Source organism: Castor canadensis, chromosome 7 (assembly GCF_047511655.1).
Source record: "Castor canadensis chromosome 7, mCasCan1.hap1v2, whole genome shotgun sequence".
NCBI lineage: Eukaryota > Metazoa > Chordata > Mammalia > Rodentia > Castoridae > Castor > Castor canadensis.
In genome coordinates, this window is record NC_133392.1 from 41,230,672 (window position 1) to 41,243,029 (window position 12,358).

The 12,358-nt window shown below is 36.6% G+C and overlaps 1 protein-coding gene across 5 annotated transcripts in view; it reads right to left on the minus strand.

Annotated features, from left to right (window-relative positions):
• Nucleotides 1-4,303: 4,303 nt before the first annotated feature.
• Nucleotides 4,304-12,358, minus strand: part of Fas (Fas cell surface death receptor) — a 28,835-nt gene continuing 20,780 nt past the window's right edge. For 4 of the 5 annotated variants that reach the window (XM_020170935.2, XM_020170934.2, XM_074078812.1 and 1 more), the window contains 5 exons: nt 11,419-11,480; nt 11,203-11,259; nt 10,183-10,247; nt 9,178-9,202; nt 4,304-8,380 (listed from right to left, as the gene is read on the minus strand). In XM_020170935.2, coding sequence (XP_020026524.1) covers nt 8,049-8,380; nt 9,178-9,202; nt 10,183-10,247; nt 11,203-11,259; nt 11,419-11,480 — 541 coding nt within the window. In that variant the 3' untranslated portion in view covers nt 4,304-8,048. The remainder of the gene's footprint in view (nt 8,381-9,177; nt 9,203-10,182; nt 10,248-11,202; nt 11,260-11,418; nt 11,481-12,358) is intronic. The other variant, XM_020170936.2, reaches the window with a different exon arrangement.

Consider the following 12,358-nt stretch of genomic DNA (forward strand, 5'->3'; position numbering starts at 1 on the left):
TGTACTTCCGGTGCAACTATAATATGCTAATAAATTAAAAATTAAAAATAAATAAAGAATATTTCTTGTAGATATTGATGGGGTTCAGCACCCACCACCACAAAATATGGCACCTTGGCTCTGAGAAAACAGCAGACGGAGGAAGGTCACTCTCATTTTCCACATTCTTCTCTTTTGAAGTAGATCATAAAACTTGGAAAGGTTACTTTTGACCTCCCCTTGCCTTTTTCCCTGAAGCAGGTGTGACTCTCATTCCACAGGTATCCTCCCTATACCCAGAGGAAAGGAACATCCTCATCCTCAAAGACACACTGACACCAAAAGATGATCTATCAGTGCTATAACTATTATCATTATGGTTTGAATCTTTACCCATAGCAAATGGGCCCTAGAAAATAAAAGTCTGACAAGCATTAAATGAATTACATTTTCCTCATTGCCTATCTAAAGCTGTAGAAATCCAAGTCTTTGATTGATGCTGTCAGACAGTAACTAGTTGCATTTCATCCCTCTTCTGACTGCAGAGTAAAGAAAATCTGTATCTTCATTTAATCTTTTTTAGGATCAAGAAATGTCCTTTGATGAAAGAAGCCAGACATATAAGGCTCATAGAATATGATTCCATTTATATGAAATATCCAAAATTATTAAACCCAAGATAGAGGGGAGAGTGGAGAGAGACTGCATTATGGACACCAGTTTTCCTCTGAGGTGATGAAAATGTTTTGGAACTAGATAGAAATAACCATTGCACAATATTGAAAGTACTAAATACCACTGAATTATATGAAGTGGTTAGTTTTTATGTTATGTGAATTTTATCTGTATTAAAAAAAACAAAAGGGGAGAAGAAAAAAAAAGGGACTTTCCAAAGTTCATGTTCTTAAGAAAGTCCTTTCTCAGTGAAAGGATGAGTAAGGTGTGATGCATAGGTCAACCAAGTGCTGGGGGTGGGGAGGAGATAAGAGTGGAGTAATGCCCACAGACAGAGTGTGTTCTCTACACAAACTTAGGCAGATGGGGTGTAGAACATGCTGAATCATTTACTGATTCAGGCTCCTGCTACTTCTACAAACATTCTTTATAGGACCTCCAAATGGGAGTGAAGCTCTGCATCTGCATCAGTACCCATTTCCCATAATCTCTCTTTTCCTAAAGGAGAGCTCATTCCCTGAGGTCAGTTTTGCAGTGCTTTCCTGTCACTCAGACTCCTCCAGGTTTTGTCATATAACTAGGCCACACAATTTAACATCTAATATTCAAGCCTCCTATTAGTCAATGAGGACACAAACATGCTTCTAGTGAGGTCTCGACCTCTAATAGTTAGAACCAGATGTATGTGGTCTGGATCCCATTACCTCTCTCACTTCATTACCTTTCACTCCTCCCTCTGATCTAAACTGACCTCTGTAGCCACACTGACCTCTTTGCTGTTTCTTTTATGTGTCCTGCTTGCTCTGGCTCTAGGGCCTTGTTCTAGCCATTCTGGCCATTGGGACCACTCTTCTGCAAGCCTTTGCTCAATTCCACTGAGGCCTCTCCTGTCTGTTCCTTGCTTTTTCCTCTCTGCTTTTGCCCCGACCCCTCTATTCCCTGTTAAGTGCTCATTCACTACAGTGCTCATCGTCTTCTAACACATAATGTCTTATGCAATCATTATGTGTACTCCCTGTCTGTCTCCTGTTCCTAGAATTCCAGCTCCAAAATGGCAAAGTCTTTGGAAATTTTATTAACACTTTAGCTAAGTACCTATAATGGTGCCAAGCTCGAATAATTAAGAGTTGTCCAACAAATATTTACAGAAAGACTAAAAATCCTGTAGTTCAATGTAAACATCCTCTTTTCTTGATCAGTATGAAGTATGAATAAAGCCCAAGTGAAGCAAGTTTCTGCAGTTTCTTCTAAAAACTTTGCTAATGGCCATGACTGATGTTACCTATGATGGTATTTGAACACCCACATCCAGGTGCTAAGGATAAGACATTCAAGCTATTGTACACTGGCCACAGATCCAAGGGCCAGACTGCATGTCTCTCTTATTATACTCACCCTGAAATCAGACCTTCTTTTCTGGGGCAACAGTAGAGCAAGAAACACCCTCTGATGAGTAGCAGGGTTCAGTTTTGCTTGGAGATCATGAAAACCCAGTTAGCACTAGTCAACAAGCCTGATGTAGAACCATGGTGATGAAGAATTCCAAGAGGTTTGTGGAACTTCATTGCTACACCTCTTGCTTGACTGGCTGTATCAGCAGAGTGAGACCCATGCTCCTACCTTTACCAGAAGGCACTGGGTTATTTGCTTAGAAGAAAATTGAGCTTGTGAGGGTCCAAGGATGATTCTATTGAGTCTGTCAATATTACCTGAATATACCTATGAATGAGTTGACAGTGCTGGGGGAACAGTAGTAGCTGGAGGACAGCTACAGATTGTCCCAGGTTGTTATCACCCAAGAACCATTTCCATGTACTTTCTATGAATGTAAGAGAATAAGTAAAATATAAATTTCTGCCCTCAGTTAACCTAAAAATAGTAGAGATCATGGGCCTTCCACATAGTGATAACTTCAGATTAATATGCAGCAATATGCAGATTTTAACACAAGGTGATGGACTTACTGAACTATATCTGAACCTAGGAGTATGCATTTTAGAGTGCTGGATGTCAAACCCAGAGCATCAGAACATGCTAGGAAAGTGCTCTACCACTGAACTACATCACCAGTAGAAGTATGCATTTAAAAAATGTCCTCAGGCAATTCTTATCTACATTATAATGCATTAGAACCAGTGTAAACTATAATTTATTACATTCACACATATATCTTCTTCTTATGCCACACATTTTATGAAGGACCAATGAGTTATATCTTCATTTTATAGATGAGGAAACCAAAATTTAGAGGTATTAAATCCAAGGTTATATAGTTAATTCATGGAAATGCTAGAATTTGAACATGAACTTGCCTACTTCAGGATCCAATCCTTGACTTGCTCTTTGCTGTTTGATAATCTGTTGGAAAAGAGTTAATCAAAATATGAAATAACTTGTATGTTTCCGTAAGATTCTTTTACACAAGCAGGGTTTGATTCAGTACTGGGGAAACACTGCCACCCTGTGGTCATCTGGAAGTAAAGCGTAGCTTGTGGGCATAGGGTGATTTCCTCTCATTGCCTTCGTGCATCCTTCAGTGATGGATTTGTGTTGCGCTAGCTTCACTCTTCACTGGTGTATTTGAAGGACCAACTGACTGGTCCTTTGCACTTTGGCCTTTGGTTTAGGACTGAGAGTTTTTTTCTCCTAATCAATGTTAACTTACTCATCTATGGCAGGGGCACAAGGTCATTAGGGCTATGCAATAACCACCAAGTCAAGGAACCATGGTAGAAGACTTTCTAGACCCAATGTATCCCTAGATCTCTAGATCCTCAGATTTAAATTTTTGTTAGTTTTTCATGATTTTAAAATCTTGGAGAGGTCAAGGCTTGATTTTAGTGATGGGGAGTGTGAACAGAACTACCCTTCATCTGGAAAGTAGAGATAACAGGACCATTGGAAGAAGTCATATGAGGTGCACTTAATCTCTCCCACCTCACTGCATGGAATATACAGATAAGGGAACCCTTCTCCTTTGACTCCAGTGTACTTACTTCTGCAGACTCACAGGGAAATCTCCACAGGGACTCCTACCGGGTAGACACATCACTGAGACCACAGAACTAGCCACAGAGCCCCAAACACAGCCAGTACTGTGTGGCCAGGCAGACATTAAACAATGAGCCTTTAAGATAATAAAAAGATGCTTAAACCATCCTAGGCAGCTGCACAAATTGGTAAATACTGATCAGTTTTCAGTTCTGCAGATCTTCACATGTACTCCCCCTGCTCAAATGGAAAACTTTCCACACTGCTATATGTGTAGAACCACCATCAGTGACAACAAACTCCCAGGCTCTAGGCTGTTCATGGTCTCTATGCAGTGACACTTCTCTGTCCTCTTTCCATTCCTCTTGCTTGCTCCTGCTGCAGGAAACTTAAGCTCTTCCTTCCTTGAGATCTCAGATCATTGGTCATTTTCCTGACTTCACACACTAGGTAAAATCCTCTCCCATGCTACCCCTTTCTGCTAAAGTTGTCTGTCAAAGTTGTGATGTTACACTTGATTGTGTCACTATCCCATTAATATTACCTGCCTCTTAAATGGAAGCTCCAACGTGTAACTAACTGTTTGTGTAGGCACAGAGTAGAAGTTCAATATGCATTTATTGAATAAATTAATGAGTGAACATTTAAAGGCGACTCATCCTGGTCCATCCATTTCATCTTTATTCCCTTTAAATGGCATCCCCAAATCATATCTGATAAACAGCCTGCTGCAGTCTCCAGAGTGAATCTGACATTATTTGGTGTCAGATATGTCCCTAATTATCAAACTCAAACTTCAAGGCAGGGAGAAGTTACACAAGATTTTAGAGTTCTAGACAGACTTTGAAAGATTAGAATTTTTCTTGATTACAGCCTACCGATTTCTTAGAATGTTCTGACTTACTGATTTTGTAACTTTACATGAGTTAGTTGATCTTTTCAGTCCTTACCTCCTTCATCTGGAAAGTGAAGGATCATTAGAAGAATAAAGATGATGTACATGTAACCCATCCCAGAAAGTAACATATTGGGCATAGGTTTCCCCTAGATGTCCTTTACCAGGTTAAGGAAGTTCCCTTTTATTCCTAGTTTTGTGAAAAAAAATATTATGGGTAATAAATTTTGTCAAACACCTTTTTGTATGAGCATATAGCATGCTGCATAGTAAATATTCAACAGACTTCATTTCTTTACCTACTTCCTCTGTCTTTTCCTCTTGGTTGGTTGTTTGGCCAGCATTGGGTAATGCATCAGTGTCATTCTGCTAGGGACAGCTTCGGAACCTGCACCTTTGAACTTGGCATAGGCTTGGACAGAGGACTGACATAGTCCAAAGTCCCAGACAGGGACTTCCCAAATCAGGAACCTACGTAAGCCCATTTCCAATATTGATCAATTCTCCTTCATTCTTTGTACTGGCCTCCCCTTTTATCAGTTTCCTATAGTCACTGTTTACCTGGTCTACAGACCTAGTAGACCTATGTCCAATTTCTGAGGCATTGCCTCCTTATACTTCCCCACCAAGTCTTCATGATCAAAAAAATTGAGTAGGAACTAAGTGATAATGCCCCATTGTGTTAATCATTCTCACATTCCTGCATAACATTAACATTTTGGAAAAAGAAATTATGATAACATTTGTGCCTTAACAAAGTGTGACACCCCAAAGCAATAGAATACTATGTATTCAAAAAAGATTTGAAGGAATATTTAAAAGGAATTACCTAAATACATAAACATGGAAAATCATCTATGACTCATTGTGTAAAAAGCAGGTTATAAACATTTATGGTATGATCATCTTTCTTTAAGTCTCTCTTTCTGTAAATATCTAGAAGTTCACAAAAGTTACCTGTGATCAGTAGGATTTTGATTAATCTTATTCTTACTCCTTTTCTGCATTGGTTGAATTTTCTAAATGACCATATATTGGTTGCATAAACTGAGGAAATCATGTGTTTGCTGGGTTATGCAGCAGGTTGATAATGACAAAAGAAACCCACAAGAAATCATTTTCTTTTTATGTTGTTTTAGGGATGAATTAGAAGCTCATTGTGTGTGCTCATTTGTGCAGCAAATTTTTCTTGGATGCCTAGACATGCAAGATTAATCTGATATAAATCAGATATAGATTTAGATAGATAGAGAGATAAGCTCTCTATATAATTAATTATGATGAGTGGTAATTATAACAAGAGTTACCATTTTTAAGGAGATAGTCATTGCTAGGTACTTTACACAATCATCTTTAATACATCCTCTTAAAAAGGGGGGTATCATTAGTTAGATGTGTCCTCAGTTGCAAGAATGCTAGAGTAAAACAGGTGAGCTTAGCCTGAGACACCAAGGAAGGCTTCTTAAAAAGATAGCCTTCAACTAAGCTTTGAAAGAGAGGTGGCATTTTACCTTCTCGGATGTGAGAAGAGAATTCTGGGTCAAAAGCAGACTAAGTAAAGGTAAAGAGCAGAGGCACTCATGAGTCCAAGTTACTGAATCACTTAGTTTGTTGGAGTTGATGGGGAGACTTTCAAATGAGAAAAGCTTGGCTGGAGGTAAACCAATAAAAGAGAGATGGAAGAAAAGTCAGTGTTAGGAAAGGAATATTATTTTACTCATTTTATTTGACTGCTAAATAGTTTAAGCTTATTTTAAGGCTAATGTAAAAACTATTGTGTGACTTCTGTGTTTTTGCCAATAAGAAAAACAAAGGAATAAATACATTTAGAGAGAGAGAGAGAAAGAAAGAAAGAATCTAGTGGTCACTAAGTAGTTAGAATGGACCATTTCAAATCCTCCAAATTACCAACAAAACCTACCCCTTGAAACCTACCCCTTTACTCACATTTCAGTGTTTTGAATACAATTCTGTCTAACAAATAACATGTGCTATTTGGAAGAGGTATTCTTGGCAGTAACAATCTATGGAAAGAAAAATTTAACTAGTAAGAATTATTTAACTATTTTATAAAGGAACTACCTTCTAAGAGATCAAAGAAAAGGCTTTATAGATACTGTAAATAGTCTACATTTAGTAGTAGTAGTAGTAGAGAGAAAGTACAACTAAAACAAAAAGCAATGCCCCACCAAAAAAGAGATAACTAGAATTACCAAAAATGTTGATTAAATACCTTACCTATATTTTATATTTCTAAACACAGGGGAAAAATAATCCTCCATCCATAGAAGCTCTTTAGGCAGTTTTCAAGAATCTACTTCAGTTTATAACTATCTTCAGTTCACTATACATCAATATAAATACAAACAGTACATATTAAAATTCACATTTAACACAAACTTTCAGGGAATTTTGAATGTAAAAACAACAAAGTAGTGGTAGGCAGAAGAGTTCATTTGTCTAAGAACCTGAAGAGAGTAACAAGAACAGTTCCTAAAACCTGATGGTGATTTTGCCTTTGTGAGGTATAAGCAGCCATTTGCAACCATAGGGAGAGAACACATAGGAAGTTATTGAATATTCTGTAGAGTGGGAACAGGCATGGGTTCCTGATATGCCATAAACTACCTCCTATAAGACTAGTTTAGTCTCTCAGGATGAGGCTAGCATTTCTAAGAGTAGTCATGATTTTTATGAGATCATTAAGAATTTCTTTAGCAATCCTTCCAGGTTTAGCAGTGCATGAAGCTGTATCAAGATGAATACCAAGGAAAAAATGGAGGGGTAGTAAAGCTGTAGTAATATTCTCCTGCTCAAAACGCTTGTGGTACCTGAGAAAGAAGTAGAATATTTTGATTCAGGAAAATGGCATATAAATAGCAAGTTTTCAAGCATTATAATTCTACCTGCATTTTCCATGCAATTTCATAATGAAGTATTGCACAATAAAATGCCAGTGATATGTGCAACAATCTTTGAGGTAGCACTTTATTAAATTCCACACTGAAATATATATGCCAGCTTTGCCTGAATGTGCTCCTTTCAGAGTGGTAACCATTGAGGAGGTAATGTAGAAGTAAAGCGGCCTTTCTGGTGACTATAGCATTGTAACAAAAGGTCACAGCTTCTATGACTCATGGAATGGGGTCAGCCTAGGGATTGACACACACTAATTATATTCATACCTATAGGATCATCTTAGAAAGTAGAGTGTAATCCTAAACTTTTCCCCTTTGCATACACTTCTTTTTGGGGGCTTAACATGAAATTGCATTTGTTCTTGATCATGCCTGACTTTACCACCTGGATTTTAAACATTCTTGAAGGCACAATCATAAGATCCTGAAAATTTATAAATATATGAATTTTACAAATCTAACAAATGAACAAATAAAATGTACCAAGTAAAAAGCCAAGAAATATTTACAGCCTTCAGCTATTAAAAACTTTTGCATATTCATTGCTGTATTTGTTGACTATACATAGTCAGAACCGAGTTAGTTTTACTCTAGACCAAACTTTGTCTTTCATTTTCATTTTTGAGGTCTGAAGTTGATTTTTCAAAGTCCTTCTGGACTACTTCTTGAATTTTCTCTGCAAGAGCACAAAGATTGGCTTTTCTGAGATTTATAATTAAGGTTTTGTAGGCATCCTTCTTCCCATGATATTGATACCAATTACGAAGCAGCTGGACTTTCTGCTCAGCTGTATCTTGGGGATTATCATTCTTGATCTCATCCATTTTGGCTTCACTGATACCATTCTTCCGGACAAATTCCCTAACTTCATTTATTCTCATTTGTTCAGCAATGCTTATGATATATTTACTCAAGTCAACATCTGAAAAACAGAAAATCATCTCTGAAAACAATTTTTAAATGCAATTCCCATTACCAAAAACCATGTTCATATCTCCCCTTATCATTCTTAGGAATATAGGTGTGTCTTAGAGGTCTAAACAGCTGATGATGAAAAAACAAAAAGCAAAGTAACCTTGAGCTGTAATTCCAGCTCTTGCTGTGTCCCCAGGAATTTGGTATCTGAACTGAGCACGACACATAAAGTCTCTGTATATTTCTATCTCGTCTTAAAATAAGAGGTTTAAAAAAAGGTCACCTCCATTGTTCCTTACAGATCTGATGACTAATGATTCACAAACCTAAAGGGATATGTTTATGATGATTGAGCTGAATCACAGGTTAAAAGAAAGAACTGAACAAGTCATATGTGTAGTTTCAGAGTTGGGTTCATTTATAATAGCTAAGGCTATAATTCGTTTAACCTCTATTGGGTACACCAATAATAACTGAGTTTATGATTCAGTTTATACCTGTGTTAGTTTAGGCAGGAACTCTGTAATATATCTTTCTAACTGACTATGAAGGAAAATTTTCTTAGGCCTGGAAATACACTGTTCTATTTCTAGCATTTTTATTTTCAAGTATGTATTAGTTTTATAGATTTAAACAAACCACCTGATAAATCTTTGATGGTGAGCAAGAAGAACTATAAACTCAAGGAATAGCGAAATCCATATTATATCACTGAAATTAGTGTCATTATTTTACTCTAAAATTGACTTATTCTTACAAAAGAAGACATCTATTTATGAAATAAAAAATGATAAAAAGTCTTACCTGGCAAATTCATTGGCACTGTTTCCTGGAAAGAAAAAAAATAGAGGGAGGGAGAAAGATAAATAAAAACATATTTAAACATCATCTAATTTTTCCTTAATTCTGAATGAAGTACGATCAGCTGTTTGATATATAAAATCAGGAAATTAGACTAAGTGATTAAGAAGGGTTCTTTTGATCATTCAAAGTTTTAATTTGAAAAGTTCCATCCTTGACAAAAACTAAGAAATATTAACTCATTTTTCACAAAGACAAGGAACCTAAGAATTCATGGAATGGGGGAATGAGCTGAGATTGTTTTTCACATGGACTTATTAAAATAATAAACATAATAATTTTAAAAATTACTTCACTAAAATTATTTTTGTTTTTGACACCAAAAATGACTCAATTTGAAATTTTTGTATTATATTGATTTAAAGAGTTGTAATTTCCCCTAAACACTAGACTCAATAAGAAAATTATCCAAGTAACTGGAACTGGTTTCTCTTCCCAATGTATCTTTTTGCTATTTGAACTGCTTTCATCCTGTATTAGAAATAGATATAGCAAGAGATTAAAAGTTAGCTGGAGAGAGTAGAGCTATGCTGGGTGTGTGTGTGTGTGTGTGTACTACTGGGGAGACCTGTGCATTTTTTATGTATTTTGAGAGCAATCTCTTTGCCTGGTCTTGGATACTGAATCCATACTTTGGTAAATGGTGGCTCTCTGCAGGGATAACACCAATGTGAAACATAGAGCTTTGTCACATCCTTTTTTAGCTCACATTCAGGACTTTTCCACTTCCTCCTTTGTTTCTTACAGTATTTGTGTAGAAGCTTACTTATAATTTAGCTACCCTGTCTTAATTCATTTTTGATGCTGCTCTAACCCATGTATATACAAACACAGAATACCTTTGTTTAAAAGAAAGCAACAAAAAAATAAGAAAGTAATAAAAAGCTGAATTGCTACTTTCTCTTGTTTTTTTTTTTCAAGAAAGCTGATGCATATTTCAATACCTACAGGATTTGAGGGTGGAGACTCATCATTGTGTCCACAATTTTGATACTTGCGCTTTATAAGTATCCCTGAAAGACCAAAGAAATTTCTATCAGACTCAGCTCTCAGCCTGGTAGATGCATGTAAGAACATATTTTCACACTAAGAGAAGTGTAAGAAGGAAGAAGGATCATTGAAACTTAAAATTGCCAAACATGACAGGAAAAGCACTAAGCTAATCTCGCCCCACTGAGTCAAGTGTTCTAGATACAAGCTTCATCTTAATTGGGTCATCCAATTACCACACTCTGTCCTAGTGTGAATCAGCTTTTGACTATTGTATGGCCATTAACACTCTCTCCTGCAAGGTGGGTGTCTTGGCTACAGCAAGGTAGAGGAACCAAAGGACATGGACAATTGAAATCAACTTGCCATGGAAATTTAATGCTTAGAAATTCAAGTCCACAACTCACAAATGACTCAAGTATTAATACTGTTAAAAACATGGAATTTGGATAAGGAAGAAGAGGCACAAAGAGGAATAAGTTTATCAAGTATCTTCTGATATGCAGTTCCAGGGAAGGCCCTTGCTTTTTTGTGTTTCCTAAATGCATGGGGAAATCTAAATACACGGCAAAGGATTACTTCTGATTTTTGGCCAACTGTGCTACTGCAGACAATTCTTATTCACGAGGAGGGTGGGAATATGGCTCAATTCCCGAAACCTGTTCTTCAGAAAAGGGTCCCCTGAGCTCCCAGGGGAGCATTCAGTGGCAGGAGATCAACAGTAGAAAATTCTTGGGAACAGCTACTTTCCACTTCATTTCTTCTTTTTAAAATTAGCATATATTAATTGTATGAAAAGTTTTCATTATGATATTTTCATGCATGCATAAAATGTACTTTGATCAAATTTACTCTATTATTCCTTCTTATTCTCCTCCTTTTTAAAATTTTTAATGGATTTTATCATTCTATTTTCACACATACATATAAAGTATTTTAGTCTTATTCAATCTACAGTTTGAAAAGTTAAGAACTCACCCAAAACTATTGAAATCGGGACTAAGAGCAACCACCACAGATGGTTATATCTGGAACCTGTAGCATGGAACATTGGACATTTTATATGAAAATAAGGAATTTTTAAGGTTAAACAAAGTAGTGTGCTCTCAGATAATCAAAACCAATTGACTTTTGTTCATATTTGATGGTGGGGATGAGAGGAGAGGGAATATAATCATACAAAGAAATGATTACTTTCTGTCTTGCATTTGGTATTGCTGGTTGGTGTGCATTCCTCAATGATTCCGTATTCACACCTAGAAAAAAAAGACAGGAAATTCAAAAACCCTGGACAGCCTTCATCATTTTCCAATGGCACATTATAAATTAGAGGCCACTTTATTCATCTTTGCATTAGTGGAAAACATTTTCTCTCAAATATTTCTAGACTAACATATAAAGCTAGTGGAAATTAATAACATAATTTGGAGATTTGGATGAAAAAATTATCTTAAATGAGTTACTCTATGTTTTAAGATATCAAGAGTTATAAGAAAGTGATAAGGTTTTGACCTACAAGACAGAGGATGAAGTAGACACAAAAATAAACACAAAACTGGTAATAAACTGGACCCAAAATACTAGCGCTTAAAATACTGATTTTTCTTTTTTGGTGGTACTGGGCTTTCAACTCAGGACCTTGAACTTGCTAGACAGACACTCTACCACTTGATCCATGACTCTAGCTCTTTTTGCTTTAAGTATTTTTCAGATAGCATGTCACATTTATGTCTGAGCCACTGAGCTACATTCCCAGCCCCCAAAATTGCTTTTACAACACAGATTACCCAAACTTATCGCTACAGAAACGTGACAGATAGAATCAATTACACATTATGCCCATCCAATTAGTGAGGAAACTGAAGTTTAGGAAGATTAAGTGATCTGTTCAAACTAACTCAATTAATCAGCAGAGACATGAGATGCACAGGCAAGTTTTCTGGCTTTGGATCAAAACCAGGGAATTTACCATAAAAGGCCCTTCAGGGAATCAAGTAAGCCCTGATTTCTTACCAGTCTTGTCTACCCTCCAGCAAGGTACCCTGTTCTCCAGTGCTTTCTCTATCTCTTTGCAGCTGATTTTCCCTTCCTGGGCTATTTTGTCCACCCTCATGCACTGTTAATGCTGTCTCTT